We start from the raw sequence: 18,448 nt of genomic DNA on the forward strand, positions 1-18,448 counted from the left end.
AACAATAGTTTAGTTATATATTATAGACTTATAGAAGGAGACCTTCTAAAAATGTTAAAATGTATTGCTGGCACGCCAAACCTTAAATTAGAGTGAATAAATGAAGACTCGGCACACCGCTTCTGAAAGGTTGCCGACCCCTGCACTAGCTCTAGATTAGTGCAATGCCCCTGAGTTAAACAATTACAGTAGCATACCCCTGGTGTAACAGTGGAGAATCGGCCCTCTGGTGTCTAGAAAAAACTGGGGGGATGAACGCTTGGGGTGGGCACACTGTGTAGCGCAGCAACAATAGTAAAGTTACAGTAGACAGAAGAGACAATCTGCCTCACTTGTTTATTTGACAGGTGACAACCTTCAGACAGCTGTTACTGTGGCCAAAAATTCTGGAATGATTTCCAAGACCAGCAAAGTGATTCTCATTGAAGCAAATGAACCAGAAGGACCCACCCCAGCATCCATTACCTGGCAACTAATGGAAGATAGCAAACAAATGGCAGCTGGAATCACTGTAAGCACAACTGGGGGACGTGGTCACTTTTCAAATGCTGATGGGATTTAATGAAGCACTGAGGCTTTTAATATGTGAAAAGTGGTTTTTTTACTACTTTGCCCAATAGACTTGAAGTTGCTGTGACATGAAGAAAACATGCAGGATTTTTTTAAAATGTTCCATCAGCTGGGGAAGTGATATTTGATATAGCCATCAGCTGAGAACAACTCATAAAATATAATAGCAAATAATAATAGTACTCTGCAGGTATATAGCATGTCTCATTCACCTAGTACAGCTCTATGGTTAAATACAACTAGAAACATGTGTTGTGTCTGGAAACAAACTTCAGTGTAATTTCTATAGCATAATTGCCAATCACGTTGGTTAACATGTAGTAATTAACAAGTGTTAGACCACAAATAAGTAGTCACATGGAGACAGAGCCATAAAGTTTTACAAAGGGATGGTAGGTGAGGTAAATATTATCCCCATTTTATTGATGGAAAACTGAGGCACAAGGTGGTTAAATGTCTTTTCCAAGGTCTGTGACAAGGTGGACAGTGAAACCCAGGCTTCTAGATTCCAGTTCTCTAGCCACTAACCACAATACAGTCATGATTTGAGCAAGTACATTTGTCCCTTTCATTAATCACATATTAAGACATTATGATCCCAGTCTAAGAATAACTCATCTGATTTCTAGGACACATGTGTTAATATTGAGGAAAGAACCATTCCTGAAAGGGAAAGCAACAATTACCACTTTGCCTTGAATGGAAAATCCTATCAGATTATAGTGAAGCATTTCAAGAGTTTGCTGCCAAAAGTAAGTTTGCGAGGAAACAAAGAGCTGGTGTTACAAAAACATTGAATTTCAAAGGTGCTGTACTGATAAACAGGTGTGAGTCACTCAGCTCATTCTCAACAAAGAGACCGTGACCGTGCAATGGCCTCTGTGTTCCGCAACTTTATTCTGAATGCTCCTCTCTTAGCTGGTCAGTCTTCATTTTGCTGAGGCTTCAAATAATGCCATTTAGGGCATTTTAAATATTCATCTGTCTCACAAGCAGATAAGAGGAAGCACAGAATTCATTTAATTGTAGCAGTCCAATCAGGGAAAAACACAGGCATGAATCAGCATTTCTAGAGCTGTGGTAGTAACTAATAAAACTGGTCACTAGCGCTATTGGTGAATGATAAAAGGATCACACAGACTGGATATGCTGTTTGATCCAGAAGAGTTGAGCTAAATTTAAAGGGATAATGTTCATGCTGCAGGAAAATGATCACACAGAGATGGGATCATATTGCAAACTCCTACAGGCTGATCCAAAGTCTATTAAAGTCATTGGAAAGACTCCCATTGACTTCAATGGACTTGGTGTTGGTGTCACGCCCTTATTTTGGAACTGGATTTTAAACACTTCAAAATTTGTGGATCTTGTGACCACAGTTTTTGGTTTTTTGGTTTTTGGTTTTGGTACAGTTTTTTATGAGAAGAATCAGGTTCAGATTCCAAAAACTCCAACCTGTGGGGAGGAGGTTCAGATCAGGTGGGTTGGTTCAATACCACCAGTAGATCAAAGATGAAAAGCAGTAAGATGCTATTCCATCTGATTCAATAATTAAGCAGGGCTGAATTCTCCCTTATGCTGCTAGGTATCATACAAGGGACACTGGATTCCTAACAGCGCTAAAATATTTGGGGTTTGTTTTTTCAATCTAGTACCTCAACATTCTTCCCTCTACAGATACTAGTGAATGGGACTGTTTTTGCTAGAATGTCTCCTGGGCAGAAATCCAGCCTCATTGAAGAATTTCAAAAACTGAAGTAGGTTCAGCAGAATGTTTTCTAAACATAATTACAACAGATATTGCAGCACAGAGAAGTAAAGCACAGTGTATCTTTACTTTTGATTACAGAACTCAGCTTTCTCCCCCGCCCTTTCTCCAGGCTTAAAAGCTCTATATACCCTCTGAGCTTTCAGTGTATGGTCCACTTTCACCCAAATTCACACCTAATCTACCTATACACAACTGCAGTGACTTTAGCCTTAGAATAATGTTAGCCACTACTCTCTACATTATAATATATAACAGGCACCATGAAGCATGAGTGGCAGGATGAAATAAAAATACATGGGTCAGACCCCCAATTTCATTTACCAGAGTTGCTCCAGCCGAGCTGAATGGAGTTACCCCAGGCTGCGAAAAGCAGATCAAATCTGGCACCTGATACTGGACTGAAACTGGCTCATTCAGGCATTAATGTGGAAATTAATATTTCCCATGGCCAGATACCACACTGTTTGTAAACATTGTCTGCAATGCAGAAGCAAGAGAAATACTTTTTGTAACTTTTTTACAGTAAAATGATTGCTTCTGATGCAGTGACCACTCCAGAGACTGAAAACCCTGCGTGTACACTGTTGAGGTAGTGCTGAGCAGGGACAAAGACAGCGCAGGTTTCCCTGTGCTGAACACTGCAGTCTTCTTTGTTACTCAGTAATGGGTCACACAACTGAACTCTCAAAAACACTTTCTAGCATGTTGTATAGATATTAGTGCAGAGGTTCCCCAAACTATCTGCGGAGAATTGGCTGGTCACATGATAATGGGTCTGCCTCTTTCCAGCTGCACTCACTGATAAAACTATGGTATAGTGTATTTGGACTTTCAGAAAGCCTTTGAGGAAGTCCCTCACCAAAGGCTCTTAAGCAAAATAAGCAGTCATGGGATAAGAGGGAAGGTTCTCTCATGGATCAGAGACCAGCTAAAACATAGGAACCAAAGAGTAGGAATAAATGGTCAGTTTTCACAATGGAGAGAGGTAAATAGCAGAGTTCCCTAAGGAGCTGTACTTGAATCTCTGCTGTTTGACATATTCATAAATGATCTGGCAACGTTAAAACGTAAGCAAGTTAAAAACAAAACACAAAATTGGAGTAAGTACCATAGGAAAACAGCCACCTCTCTATCTCTTACTCCACCAACACACACTCCTATACTAGGGCAGTAGGTGAAATGTAGTCAGTCACCTCTTTGTTCTTATGTGACATATTTGAAGATCCTAAATGAGTATATGAGTATCTTAAATGATAAAACAATTAAGTACAAAGTTCACCTATTAATTTTTTTTGTTTGTCCCTCTCAGTTACTATGTGGGTATGTGTGGAGATGGAGCCAATGACTGCGGGGTACGTAGAAACAAAAATCCGTCATCCTCCAGAAATAGTGTCTTTCCTTTTGTCATTCTGCCAAGTGCCATGAAAAGAGTAGCTTAATCTGCCATGAAACATTCTAACAGCACTGTCCAAATTAGGTTGTCAGAACATACAATCAATATATCCTTCAATGTGTCCCTTTTAGAAACATTGTTTGATGGAATTCTTCATGTAAATATGCACTCAACTAGAGTTATTGGGTATGATGAGATATATTGGATAGGAATGTTCCTTTCTTATATTTTTACATTTCCAAAGGCAGTGTAATCTTCTGGGATGCCTGGTGGAATAGCCTAGTCATTAACTATAAATACAGCCCTATCAAATTCATGGTCCATTTTGGTCAATTTCACGATCATAGAATTAAAAAAATTGTAAATGTCATGGTTTCAGATATTTAAATATGAAATTTCACAGTATTGTAACGGTGGGAATCCTGACCCAAAACAGGATCGTGGGGGGAATCGCAAGGGTATTGTAGGGGAATCACAGTGTTGCCATCCTTACTTCTGTGCTGCTGTCTTCAGAGCTTGGCAATCAGAGGGAGGCTGCTGGCCAGGCACCCAGCTCTGAAGGCAGTGCCACCACCAGCAGCAGTGCAGAAGTAAGGGTGGCAATACCATACCATGCCCCCCTCATTTCTGCGCTGCTGCTGGCAGCAGCACTGGCCTTCAGAGCTGGACTCCCAGCTGGTAGTCTCAGAGTTTCCCACACTTGGGGGTGATTCCCGGGATGGCATCGGAAGTGGCCTGTGCAGAGGAAGAGGAAGTCCTGGCCCTCTACAGCCCATCTGGGACTAGCAGCTGGAGCCCAGCACACAGTAGCCCGCAGTTCTGCACCTCCTTGTCTCCAGGTCCAGCGCTTGGGAGTTAAAGGGGCCTTGGGCTGTCTGTGCATGTATGGGGGGGGTGACCACAGGCCCCCCTCACCACGAGGCCCAGGGTGGTCACCCGCTCACCCACCTGTAAGGCCAGCCCTCTACCCCCTCCATAAAGTGCCAACACCCCTCCCACCAAAGTATGCCACTCTCACTTCTGCGCTACTGCTGGTGGCGGCACTGCCTTCAGAGCTGGACTCCCAACCAGAAACTGCTATTCTCCGGCCACCCAAGTCTGGGAAATCTGGTCTCCCCCAGGAAATCTGGCTATTGCAAGGGAGACCAGATTTCGCAGTCTATGACATGTATTTCACAGTCATGAAATCGTACAGGACATACTGTGAGGAGCAAGTTCACATGGTCAGGGTGATGAACTCTGTAGTAATATCTTGTCCTGCTCATACACTGGTGTATTTCAGGCTTTGAAAATGGCCCATGCAGGGATATCATTGTCAGAGCAAGAGGCGTCGGTGGCTTCGCCTTTCACTTCCCAAGTCCCCAACATAGAGTGTGTGCCCGAGCTGATCAGGTAAAGCAATCTCACTGTGGGCTTTCTGTTCTAGTACGTTATTTATACACTACATTTCAAAGCACTGTGTGCAGGATTGTTCCCTATGCAACTTCTGTTACCTGCAGTCACACGACGGTCACCGCTTTCCCTGAAACCGCTAGTGCAAAATCAGGAGTACACTCACATATAAATACAAAAATAGATCCTGAAAAAACAAAGTAAATTTCCTTGTAACACCATGAACTAAAATTCAAACAAACTGAGCTGCTTGTCTTCGGCAGAACCCTATAGCTGTTAAAATTGCTTGTTCTATAGTCACCACAGAATTTTTTTCCTAACAGGGAAGGTCGTGCTGCTTTGGTTGCTTCTTTTGCTGTGTTTAAGTACTTGACCCTGTACGGCCTGACTCAGTTTATTGGCACTGCTCTGCTTTACTGGGTATGTGTCTAAAACCAATCTCTCATCAATGAGCTGTGTCTTTCTCCAGATTGTAATCCTTACTAACAGCCCATAGCTAGGAAGCAAAGTTCTGCATTGCTCGTAACAGATAGCAGAAATCAGTCACATTTACTGTTAGTGGGGCTACAGAACAAGTCCTGTGAAAATGGACCAGCTCCCCCAGAAGGAAGGGGAAATACAAGAGTAGTTAAAAGTACTCACCAGCTGAAAGAGAAGGAGACACAGCAAGCAGGACTGGTAACAAAATGGTTCTCTTAGGGGCACAGCTGCCTCACTCTTCCAAATTTAAAGGGCCAGTCCCCACAAAGGAATGTTGGGGGAAAGCTCTTACGTGAGAGAAGATAGGCTGGGGAGAGGTAGTGATAAGGAAGATGTTGTAGGAGGAAGAGGTTTCTTCTGTGTCATTGCTTGAGCACAAGACTATTATTATGTAGGAGAAATACTTGTGCAACTTCTACTCAGGCAAAACTCCTGCTGAATTATGCACATGCTTCCTTTTGCACAGGTACTGTAGTGCCAAGGAGTTCAGTGGGGCTCCTAACATACGTAAAGTGAAGCACATGAATGTTTGCAGAGTTAGTGCCCTAGTAAACACAGTAACATCAGATTCTGGTAATGTCACAGACAGAGCAGACAAGCACAGCAGGCAAAGATCGCTCATGTGCAAGCAGAGAAACTGCAGAAGATTGCTACTGTAGTATTTAAAATGGTTCACAGCTAGTATATTGCTGATAAAAAAATCAGCAGTGCAGAACTTCTTATTGATTAAATAAAACAACTAATCTGTTTTCATATCAGAATAGCTGAAACCAGCTACCAAATCTTAACCCTATCTGCACGGGCACCAACTTTGGTTCAACAGCTTTGTCTGTGTTCCCATCACATTAGACAAAGGCAGGCCTGGCAGCATGGCCTCTCCCACTGAAGTTACTGCCAAGTATATGTGCTTCGGGCAGGGCTGAAATTGGCCCTGTCATTTGTGTCAGTTAATGGAACCCTGTACAGGCACCTACCACAATCCTAGGGTCTGCTCCTTAGCCAATGTACTTTGGCACTGACTCAGTGGGGCTGTGCGGAGGAACTGGTCCGTAAGACTTACCAGGCTGTGCCTTTTGATTTGAGAGTACTGGGAGAGGCATTATGTAGCTCTAAAGTCATATTAAGGATTGTGATTTCACAGAGACAGTGCAAAGATAAACTGGTCTGGGCTGATACTCAGCTGATGGGTGCCATGGAAACGTGTATAATAATGAAATAATCTTACCAAACCTGCCGTCATGGGAACCTTAAATGGGCTTTTTTTCTTTCTTTCAGCAACTTCAGATCTTTGGGAACTACCAGTACCTTATGCAAGATGTTGTCATCACCCTTCTGGTTTGCTTAACAAGTAAGCAGCTCTGCAAAGGGTGTGCTTAAGTCTGTGTGTGTAAACAATCGACTTTGCTTTCTTTTAGAAATCTAAACAGCGAGGCAGATTCTGCTGATACTTACACCATAACCACTGACTTCAGTGGGGCTACCTGGGTGGAACTGAGAGCAGGGTGTGGAAGTACAGCCACACTTCTCCTGTCCAGAGTATGCAGCATTCAGACACCTATGGCAGCTGAAGAGGAAGGGTGGGCTGATGGTTAAGACACTAGGCTGGAACTCTGATGAGCTAGGATCAAGTCCGAGCTCTGCCATAGCCTCCCTGTGTGTCCTTGAGTAAATCACTCTGTACCTGTTAGTGGAGACAATAATGTGCCATTTCTCCCAGTGTTTTCACACTTTGCCTATTAGATCATAAGCTCTTTATGCAGGCGCTGGCTCTTCTTGTGAATCTATTCATTGCCCAGCACTGCAGGGCCTGATCTTGGCTGAGGCCACTGGGCGCTATGGGAAAACAAGTAATTCATAATAATACAGGCTGAGCCTGTCAGACCAGGCCTGTGGAAACACAGTGCAGGACTTGTAGAGACCCTCTGAGAGGACAACAACCTATAGCACTGAGATGTGATGTTTTCTGTGGTTTTGTGGCAATGTTCTGCCTCTGGTGGTGATACTGAATGACAATGGGCCAAGCGCCAAATAGGACTCACCCACTGGCTCCCAGCAGGTAAAGCCACAGCATCAAAGGGCCAGGATATGGGAGTGAGCAGGTGGCAATGGCGTAACTTGCATTGCTTTGCTGTTCAGTGTGGTCACTTCACCTGCTGGAGGGCAGGGTGTAGCCACAAAAGCAGTCATGGCAGGGCGAATAAGGCCATAGCTTTCCCATTTATGCTGGACAAACCTTGCAGCCTTCACACGTGGGCAAGTCAGTGTGGCTATACACGCAGAAGGGCTTTGGTGTCAGGCTGGGACTGGTCATGCACCCAGCCTAGCAGTGGAGCAGCCAGCAGGGCTGGCTCCAGGCACCAGCTTAGCAAGCAAGTGCTTGGGGCAGCCACTCCGGAGAGGGGCGGCACAGCCAGCTATTCGGCGGCAATTCGGTGGATGGTCCCTCGCTCCAGTTTTTGTTTTTGTTTTTGGCTGCTTGGGGTGGCAAAACCCCTGGAGCCATCCCTGGCAGCCAGGGCTGCATTGTCTTGGAGAGGAAATGTGTGTTCTCTTTTTTAGTGAGTTTGACGCAGGCCTACCCAAAGCTGGCCCCTTACCGACCTCCAGGGCAGCTCATCTCTCCTCCTTTGCTGCTCTCAGTGATTCTCCATACGGGCATTACTGCAATCATGCTGGTCTGTGGCTTCCTTCTGGTGAAGCAGCAGCCTTGGTACTCGGAGATGGCCAACCACAGGTAAATCCTCTGCTTCCCATTTCTAATCCCAGTCTTGCAAAATAACGCTGCCAGCCGAGACGGAAGCGTGCTGAAATACAAGACAGTACTGCAGTGTTTGGGGGCAGTGGGCACTAACCACGGCTTCTCCATCCTTCAGCTAGTCTCACTCTCACTCCACATCCCATGCACACTGTAGAGTCGGCTGTGGAATGGTTGCCTGCAGCTAGGCATGAACAGGTCCAGACGCCACTTTCTTCCTCCTCCCTATTCATCTCCTATCTTCTGTGAACTTGTTCCTTTCCGCAGCATACAGCAGAATGGAGCATCTAGCCCAAGTGAGACTATTGCGTTTAGCCTCATGCAGGTAGTCAACAGTGAATAGCCAGGACCGTGAAGCAAGCTGGTGCTAATGCAAGAAAAAAAGATAAACGGACTCAAACCTCAGTTTCATATTGTCAAACAAATCCACTTATTGCTCTTTGCTCCCCTCCATGCTGCCCTCTCCTGGTATCCTGTCATGAGACAGCTTCTCCTGGGAGCATATGGAGACCTTGGGTTCGATTCTCCTTTCTCTTACATTAGTGTAATTTGATTAATTATAGGAGGCAAACTGTTGTAACGGAGTGGGGAATTGGGCTTCTTCTCTGTGTGTTATTTAGTTTAAAATCTCTCTCCAAATCCAGGAGCCCTTTACATCCTGTCATCATGGAGAAATGCACATTCAGGGCAGGAAATATGGCAAAGGTTTGCAGTGGGAACTTTCCCTGATTTACAGGGCTATGACTGGGCCCCTTTATTGCTGCTGATGTTCTGTACTTCGATGGTTGAACACTTGCCCATGAATGCGGAGGCTGCTAGTGGAAAGGTTCCCCTTCCTGCGCCCCAGTCACCATCTCTGCCCTCAGAGCAGAGGTGTTAACCAGGTGGAGCAGGGAGGTTAAGCCTTTCTGAACAGAATTAAACACAGCTTTTATTTTGGTGTGTGACACCTAGACATTACAGTGATGGGCGCAGTAGAAACACGGGGGGGATAAGATATGATAGCGAAAGCTGCTTTATTCTAGCCAGTCACAGCCAAGTGAGTATAAGCAAGTGCCTCATAAATACTGGTGATTCTTTTGCAGAGAGTGTCCTCCAGCAACCCACTCCCTGACCATTCCAAACAGGAATGGAACTGCAAATGCCACGGACATCCCCAGCAGCGTTTTAAGCTATGAAGACACCACTCTATGGCCACTAACGACAATCAACTGCATAATTCTAGCATTTGTCTTTTCCAAGGGAAAGCCATTCAGGAAACCCATCTATACTAACTGTAAGTATAGCTGCATTAACATGTGCTTTCCAGGTATTTACTTTTAAAATAACAGGGACACATAGTTTGCTAAGAGAAATACTTTGATTTACCTCCTCCTTTTGTGATTTATCTGGACTTGACCCCATGACCAGCATAGCAAGCTGTTATTCATGGAAGTCAGCTCCCATTTCACCAGCTGGAGGCCAGGCTCAGCCATGCCCCAAGTGTAGGCTTTTTCCTCCAGGCTAATTTGTATACCAGCATGACCCGAGAAAGGAGAACCTGGACGTGTTTGGGAAGTGGGCATTTAGAGAGAAACACAGCAGTTAATGCCAGAACTGTTTGTTAAAATTTGAAGACAGATAACAAAAAGGGTGAGATTTATTTCCTGAAATTCCATAAACAAAAATGATCTCCTTGTGATCTTTGAGGGACCCAGCTCTGTCTAGCATACGTTCTGTGGGACAGGAGCAGAAAATTCTGTGATAAAGGCACGAAATTTTATCACTTTCCGTTCTGCAGAGTGATTGAACGACCCCCTAGTAGCTCTTGATTAATAGGTAGCTCCTTTCTGCCTGCAGCTGTGTGCTTAGAGAAACGAGAGGAAAGCTTTGCTCAGCCACAGGAGGCTTAATTCCAGCGCGTACGTTAGAATGGAGTAGGCCCCCAGGTATTCTGTACAGCAGCAGTCGGGGGTAGCTACCAGATTTCTAGCTCCCAAGCCGCGTCTGGTGACACACATGCACACCTGTTCTTACAGGGAGCTGCCTTTTGGCAAATGTCACAGAGCTCCTGCAAGGCGCTGGTTTGACAGCCCGGCATCCTGCTTCCTTACCTCTCCTACGTGCTTCACCCTGATCTGGAGGGTGTCACAGAGCAGTTCACTCACCAGGGCTCATTCATCCTTGGCTGCTTTACCAAGGCAATGACCAAGGCTGATGCTTGGTGCCAGCATTTTTGTGATGTGGATACCTGGCCACTTGGAATTGCTCTGCAACCAGCAGCTCCTTGCACATGAGTAGGCAGAATGACAACAGCTTTCATGCATGGAGGGTATGGGCAAGATACGTATTAGCAACCCAGAAGCATAAGGCTCTGTGTCTGATTCCAAGTCCCTGAGCCATCCAGCCCTTACTTCAGGGAATACTTTCACCCAGGTAACACGACACCACTAAGGGTCATATGCTCCCATAGTCCACGTGTGAAGTTCACACTCTCCTCACTGGTTGTGCATATGGGTCAGAGCATACATCAGGACTAAGACCACCTGTCGTCTGAGACCATGCTATCCTGGTGAGAAGCTTGTGTCTCCACAGAGTGGCTTTTAGTTTACACTGGTTGAATTAGTTAACGCCTGCATTTGGCAAATCGCCCATGCAGTAACACTGATGTGCACTCTGTGTGACAGAACGGTGTGGAGTCTCTCATTCTTGTTTCAGTTCTGCAGCTCCCGTTGTTTGGTGGTAGAACTGGGAAGTTTTGCTAAACACGGAGATGTGCTGCATAGCAATTCTGCAACACATCTCAGGAGCTGCCAGCCCTTTATAAATAATAACCCAGTCCAGTAGCAGGGGTTGTTCTGGTTACCAAAACACTTCACAGTGCCACAACGCTCTTGTTCCCCCAGACATATTTTCAGTCCTGCTGCTCACCCAGCTTGGAATTTGCCTTTTCCTCCTCTTTGCTGACATCAATGCTGTATACAAGGGAATGCAGGTAAGTGGAACTGAGGTTGCGTGTCCTTTTCACCCTCTCTGCATTTTGATCAATCATAGAGATGCAGGGCTAGAGGGGACTCCTTCTCTGAAGCAGGATCAAGACCAGCCCTGCCAGGTGTTTGCCTAATCTGTTGTTAACAACCTCCAGTGACGGGGATTGGCAGCCTAGTCCAGAGTTTAACTGTCTTTAGCGTTAGAAAGCTTTTCCTAATATTGAGCCTAAATCTCCCCGCTGCAGATTAAGCCCATTGCTTCTTCTCCTACCTTCAGTGGACATGGAGGACAATGGATCACCATCCTTTATAACAGCCCCTAAGATATCTGAAGACTCATAAGGTCCCCCTCCCAGTCTTTACTTTCTCAGGACTAACCGTGCCCTGTTTCTTAAATCTTTCCTCATAGGGCTGGTTTTCTAAAACTTTTTATCATTTCTCTTGCTCTCTTCTGGACTCTCCAATTTATCCACATCTTACCTAAAGTGCCATGCCCAGACCTGGACACAGTACTCCAGCTGAGGCCTCGCCAGTGACTAGTGGAGCAGGACAATTGCCTCCATGTATTAGATATGACACACCTATTAACACCCCTTCCCCCGCCCCCCGAATATTAGGCTTTTTGCAACTGCATCACATGGTTGGCTCGTATGCAGTTTGTGATCCACCATAACGTCCAGAATCTTTTCGGCAGTACTATCACGTAGCCAGTTAGTCCTTCCTGAGTGCAGTACTTTGCACTTGACTTTATTGAATTTCATCTTGTTGAATTCAGATCAGTTCTCCCAATTTGTGAAGGTCATCTTGAATTCTAATCCTGTATTCAAAAGTACTGTGACCCCTCCTTCTACAAATTTTATAAGCACTCTCTCCACTCCACTATTCAAGTCATTAATGAAAATATTGAATAGTGCCGGACCCAGAATTGACCCTGACAGGACTCCACTAGATACGCCCTCCCACTTTGACAGATAACCAGTGATAACTATTCTTTGAACAGAATCCTTCAGCCAGTTGTGCACCCACTTTTGCACAAGCAATGCAGAATGTGATCCATTGATATGATGGTATTAGAGATTTATTGACTGATTTGGCCTTGCTCCTGCTCTAATAGAAAAACTCCACATCGTTAAATGGACATTTTGCCCATGGAGTGACTGCAGGGCAGGGCTCCGACTGCTGTACTCACAACCAGGTAGCAAAATGATAGAAACCACCAGGCTTGTATTCTACATGGGATACTCCTGGGCAGGGAGTCCTAACTGCACCCTTGCTAACACCCATCCCTCAGGACTGATGCTACCATTGGCTAGCCCTCCTCTGTGTCTATACAGCAGAAACTTCAGTGGAGAGGTGTCCGTGTTTAATGCACTCATCCTTAGAATACAGGTGCATGGTGCAGAGCACTGCTTTCTGCCTTATCCCCAAACAAGGACAGCCTGAACTTTGGGGAGGAACTTTCCCCAGTCTCATTGGAAAGGCATGCCGTGGCCATGGTGGGAGGGAGTACTGGGTATGCCACTGGTCCTGACAACTCCTTTCCAAACACAGTGGGCACTTCATCCTCCCCCACTTCCCCGGTCATGATGTTAAATAGGGTTTCATTAATGTTAAATGCTGAAGCAATAACTGCCTTGTCTGTCACTAAACCCATTTCAAGCAGCTGCTTCAGATACATTTAGGTCATCTGCACCCTAGGAAAGCAAAAAAATAGGATCCATTTTAACATGACTTAATCCATTCAGGGATCTCTGAGAAGATAAGATGGCACTAAGATTTCTTTAACTTCAGTGCTGATCCAAGGAAAAATACAACTAGTTGGTCTTACAGATTGTTAGGAATCCATGAGAATCTTGAAAACACATTCAAATGACTTGTGTTTCTTTTCCAACAGCTTCTCTGCACTCCAACGATCTGGAGAGTTTACATCTTAATCATGCTGCTTGTCACATTTTGTGTATCGTTCTTTGTGGAGGTGAGCGCTTTCACTTATCCATTTTACTGAGGACCATGAAGTCTAGTGGAAGTGCTGAGTTCTTCCTGTTCAAACACAACATGGGGACTAGCTGGCGAGGTGGCAGGACTGCTGAAGAGGATCCGGGGGAGTCTAGTGGAACACAGAATGAACATGAGCCAACAATATGATGCAGATGCAAAAAAGGCTACTACCATTCTGCAGTGTAGCACAGATGCCGACTCCGTGGGTGCTCTGGGGCTGGAGACTCACAGAAAAAACCAGTGGGTGCTCAGCACCCGCCAGCCAATCAGCTGTTCAGCAGCAGGCAGGAGGCACTGGGGGGCAGAGTGGGGGCAGGAAGAGGAGGAACAAGAGCAGAGCATGCTCATGGGAGGGTGGGGCAGGGGCAGGGCCTCACGGAGGGAAGAGATGGAGCAAGAGTGGGGCCTTGGGGAAGGGGCGGAATGGGGACGGGGCGGGGCGGAAAGAAGAAAGTCGGTGCCTCTGAACAGGAGTGATGTATGTATGACATAGAAGGTAATTATCCTGCTCTGCTCAGCACGGGTGAGGCCCCAGCTGAAGTCCTGTGTGCAGTTCTTGGCACCACATGCCTTAAGAAAGATGTGGATAGATTGGAGCAAGTCCAGAAAAGAGCAACTGTCAGGCTCTGGGTTCTAGGTGGTCAGGCCTGGCGGTTGGAGCAGCGGACGAGGACAGCAGTAAGGGCCAAAGCTGGATTGAGAGTCAAGAGAGGCTGAGAGCAGCGCCAATGCTGGTACCTGGGGATGCGCCGTGGGTCAGAACTGGGCTCAGAGTCCGTAGGCAGGCCAAATCAGGATTGTAGCCACAATCTGGAGGCGGGCTGAAAGTCAGAGCTGGGTTGGAGTCAGTCCAAGGGCCTGGGTGTCAGCAGGCACGTGGAAGGCTAGGGCAGTTAGGAACAGGGCTGGAGCAAGGTCATGCCCTGCCCCGGGATAGGCTGCTGCAGCACACCTGAGAGATGAGTCACTGCAGGCTCTGCTGGAGGGGTGAGTCATTGTACTATTGAGTGTCAGGGGGAGGTAATGGGTGGGCACAAGCCTGCGCACTTCTAAACGACCCCTACAGCCAAAGGGGAGGAGCCACTGGACCCAGAGCTCAAATAATTCCAGAGATAACAAATGTCCCCCAGGATGAGAGTCAGAGTCACAGAGTCAAAAGCAGGGATCCAGCGGGGGACACCGAGCAGAGAACCACAAACAGCGTTCACTGCTCCTCGAAGGTGTCCAGGAAGCCAGTGGACATGGCCCAGAGGAACTCTGCCCAGAGACGTGACCTAAGGAAGAATCAAAAATAGGCCCCCCACTCACAGAACACCTCCCCGTCCAGCTTCCTCTTCCTGGCATGGTGGCAGGTACCTTGGCCAGTAGCAAGAGAAGGTTGATGAGGAGTCTCATGACTTCGTGGGGCCATGGATGGGGTTCAGGAGGTGTAGAGAAATTCTGGAGGAGCTGGAAAAGGGGCTGAAACCTGGCGCACTTGAGGTAGATGCATGCCAGGGTCTCCCTCTTGCCGCAGAAGTGTCAGAAAGGGGGGTGAACTGCACCAGGTCCACGCTTGTGCTCCCGGCTCCTTGACTGGAGTAGGTGAGTCATTGTAGCTGAGCGAGCAGCCCCATCTGGCTGCGGGTTTGCCTCACAGCCACAAAATGATAACAGGTTTAGAAAACCTGACCTCTGAGGACAAGTTCAAGAAACTGGGCATGTTTAGTCCTGAGAAAAACACCCTGAGAGGGGGGCCTGCTGACAGTCTTCAAATCGGTTAAGAGCTGTTCTAAAGAGAATGCCTGCAAGTCACCAGGGCCTGATGAAATGCATCCTAGAATACTCAAGGAGTTAATAGAGGAGGTATCTGAGCCTCTAGCTATTATCTTTGGGAAATCATGGGAGACGGGGGAGATTCCAGAAGACTGGAAGGGGGCAAATATAGTGCCCATCTATAAAAAGGGAAATAAAAACAACGCAGGAAACTACAGACCAGTTAGTTTAACTTCTGTGCCAGGGAAGATAATGGAGCAGGTAATCAAAGAAATCATCTGCAAACACTTGGAAGGTGGTAAGGTGATAGGGAATAGCCAGCATGGATTTGTAAAGAACAAATCGTGTCAAACTAATCTGATAGCTTTCTTTGATAGGATAACGAGCCTTGTGGATAAGGGAGAAGCGGTGGATGTGATATACCTAGACTTTAGTAAGGCATTTGATACAGTTTCGCATGATATTCTTATAGATAAGCTAGGAAAGTACAATTTAGATGGGGCTACTATAAGGTGGGTGCATAACTGGCTGGATAACCGTACTCAGAGAGTAGTTGTTAATGGCTCCCAATCCTGCTGGAAAGGTATAACAAGTGTGGTTCCGCAGGGGTCTGTTTTGGGACCGGTTCTGTTCAATATCTTCATCAACGATTTAGATGTTGGCATAGAAAGTACGCTTATTAAGTTTGCGGACGATACCAAACTGGGAGGGATTGCAACTGCTCTGGAGGACAGGGTCAAAATTCAAAATGATCTGGACAAATTGGAGAAATGGTCTGAGGTAAACAGGATGAAGTTCAATAAAGACAAATGCAAAGTGCTCCACTTAGGAAGGAACAATCAGTTTCACACATACAGAATGGGAAGAGACTGTCTAGGAAGGAGTATGGCAGAAAGAGATCTAGAGGTCATAGTGGACCACAAGCTTAATATGAGTGAACATTGTGATACTGTTGCAAAAAAAGCAAACATGATTCTGGGATGCATTAACAGGTGTGTTGTAAACAAGACACGAGAAGTCATTCTTCCGCTTTACTCTGCGCTGGTTAGGCCTCAACTGGAGTATTGTGTCCAGTTCTGGGCACCACATTTCAAGAAAGATGTGGAGAAATTGGAGAGGGTCCAGAGAAGAGCAACAAGAATGATTAAAGGTCTTGAGAACATGACCTATGAAGGAAGGCTGAAGGAATTGGGTTTATTTAGTTTGGAAAAGAGAAGACTGAGAGGGGACCTGATATCAGTTTTCAGGTATCTAAAAGGGTGTCATCAGGAGGAGGGAGAAAACTTGTTCACCTTAGCCTCCAATGATAGAACAAGAAGCAATGGGCTTAAACTGCAGCAAGGGAGATTTAGGTTGGACATTAGGAAAAAGTTCCTAACTGTCAGGGTAGTTAAACACTGGAATAGATTGCCTAGGGAAGTTGTGGAATCTCCATCGCTGGAGATATTTAAGAGTAGGTTAGATAAATGTCTATTAGGGATGGTCTAGACAGTATTTGGTCCTGCCATGAGGGCAGGGGACTGGACTCGATGACCTCTCGAGGTCCCTTCCAGTCCTAGAGTCTATGAGTCTATGAATGGGGATCAATTGCTCTGCATGCCCACTGAAGGCAGGACAAGCAGTAACAGCCTAGTCTGCAGCAAGCAAGATCTAAGTTAACTATTATGAAACTCTTTCTAACTCTCCAGGGAGTTCAGCTCTGGGACAGGCTTCCAAGGCAGGTAGTGGAATCCCTGTCACTGGAGGTGTTTAAGAACCGGCTGGACAAACCCCTGTGAGGGATGGTCCAGGTTACTTGGTCCTGCCACAGCGCAGGAGGCTGGGCTCGATGATCTCTTGAGGTCTCTTCCAGCCCAACTTTTTCTATGATTCTTCTTCCCCTTTCAGCTGCAACATTATCTTCCTTTAAAACTATGTACCCTAAATACATCTAGTATTAGTAGTACATCAAGTAACCTGTTAAATAAACCAAACCCACTTTCTGCACACCAAGGTGTGTGTACTACACTGCTCCTTCTCACATGTCTTCCCTTTGGAAGCAATATGACTGAACATTTTCGGAGAAGATGAGTGAGTCCTAGATCACCTGCTGGAGAATAGTGCTTGTGGACAGTAGGTTGTAGCACAGCACGTTTCAATACAGGAGGCAGACATTTGGGGCCAACTTGTTAAAAACTGCCCGCTTTGTGCCCCGATATGTAGATGCAAACAGCTACAGGTATGGTTTGTCACTGTAGGAGTGAGCTCACAAATTAGATACTTCAACTTGGAAGTGACATTTGTAGGCACAGCACTGCACCTACATTTATTTGTTCCTGCCAAGCTGAAACCTCACAAAAGGAAGTTTATGGCCAGGTTGAAAATCAGGCTCTGGTTATCCTTTCAGATAAACCAAACTGAAATCCCTACTTTGCATGCATGTAACAGGAGATTCTGCTTGTAACCTGGGAAGAGAGATTAATGTGGCATTGGAAAGTTGCATGCTTTGTAATTCCAATGCAACAGGTGAATAAGGGCCTGACCCCACCTATCTGGAAGCCTGGAGGAGTTTGGGGGGCACGAGTGTGGGCTCAGGCCCTGGCTAGCAATATTCCTGTGTGTAAATGAGGGCAGAATTTGACCCACACTGCTTTAGTAGGAGGGGAATGGCACTCACTTCAGAGCTGTAAAGGGAGCCAGTATCAGCAGTTCTGTTTCACTTCACAGGATGTTGTCCTGCAAAACAGACATCTCTGGCTGCTGATTAAGAAATGCTGTCAATTCCGGTCTCACAGCCAGTATCGGAAGTGGCAGAGGAAGCTGGAGAAGGATCCAACGTGGCCTCCTTTGAAGAGAAAAGACTTTGCAGAAAACAGCAAGAATGAAATCTACATCAACCCAATCTATGAACACGACGAAGAGAACTAAAAGCCAAAGAGGACGACTTTTCCTAGTTTATATTGAACCTCAACTATTTTCACTGTTTCATAGGTAAGAGATTCCGAGGGGGGTTGTGTGAACATCATTTGAGAGATGCAAGCAGTGTCTCTTGCAGCTGTACCCTTGACAGGAATTACTTTATGGAGAATTATCTATGAAGCTTTATTGACCATCTGAGCTCTTCTTCTGTTCAGTTACAAGTACGCTAAAGAAGATTAGAGTTTTGCAAACTTCCTGTAAACCAATGAGCATCTGATTCTCCTCTGTTGCTGCCAGGCTAGTCAATGTACTGTACTAAGACTCTTGTGTTAGCTGCCAAACTACTGTTAAAAATAAATAAAGTGAGTCGCTTTTTCCTGTGGTTTTGCTTTTGAAGTTCTCTGGGAGAATTTCAAGCTGCAGGTTTGGGGGTCGTGTTTGTTTGATGCCTGCAGAGCACTTCATGA

The 18,448-nt window shown here is 45.8% G+C and overlaps 1 protein-coding gene across 4 annotated transcripts in view; it reads left to right on the forward strand.

Annotated features, from left to right (window-relative positions):
* Window positions 1-18,363, forward strand: part of ATP13A5 (ATPase 13A5) — a 60,191-nt gene extending 41,828 nt beyond the window's left edge. Inside the window, exons 19-30 of one of the 4 annotated variants that reach the window (XM_030576553.1) lie at window positions 348-511; window positions 1,200-1,322; window positions 2,248-2,327; window positions 3,651-3,693; window positions 5,017-5,126; window positions 5,450-5,546; window positions 6,882-6,954; window positions 8,166-8,340; window positions 9,447-9,637; window positions 11,247-11,335; window positions 13,225-13,305; window positions 17,790-18,363. In XM_030576553.1, coding sequence (XP_030432413.1) covers window positions 348-511; window positions 1,200-1,322; window positions 2,248-2,327; window positions 3,651-3,693; window positions 5,017-5,126; window positions 5,450-5,546; window positions 6,882-6,954; window positions 8,166-8,340; window positions 9,447-9,637; window positions 11,247-11,335; window positions 13,225-13,305; window positions 17,790-17,990 — 1,427 coding nt within the window. In that variant the 3' untranslated portion in view covers window positions 17,991-18,363. The remainder of the gene's footprint in view (window positions 1-347; window positions 512-1,199; window positions 1,323-2,247; window positions 2,328-3,650; window positions 3,694-5,016; window positions 5,127-5,449; window positions 5,547-6,881; window positions 6,955-8,165; window positions 8,341-9,446; window positions 9,638-11,246; window positions 11,336-13,224; window positions 13,306-17,789) is intronic. The other 3 variants (XM_030576554.1, XM_030576555.1, XM_030576556.1) reach the window with 3 other exon arrangements.
* The last annotated feature ends 85 nt before the right edge of the window (window positions 18,364-18,448 follow it).

The sequence above is a fragment of the Gopherus evgoodei genome, chromosome 9, assembly GCF_007399415.2.
Source record: "Gopherus evgoodei ecotype Sinaloan lineage chromosome 9, rGopEvg1_v1.p, whole genome shotgun sequence".
Lineage (NCBI taxonomy): Eukaryota > Metazoa > Chordata > Testudines > Testudinidae > Gopherus > Gopherus evgoodei.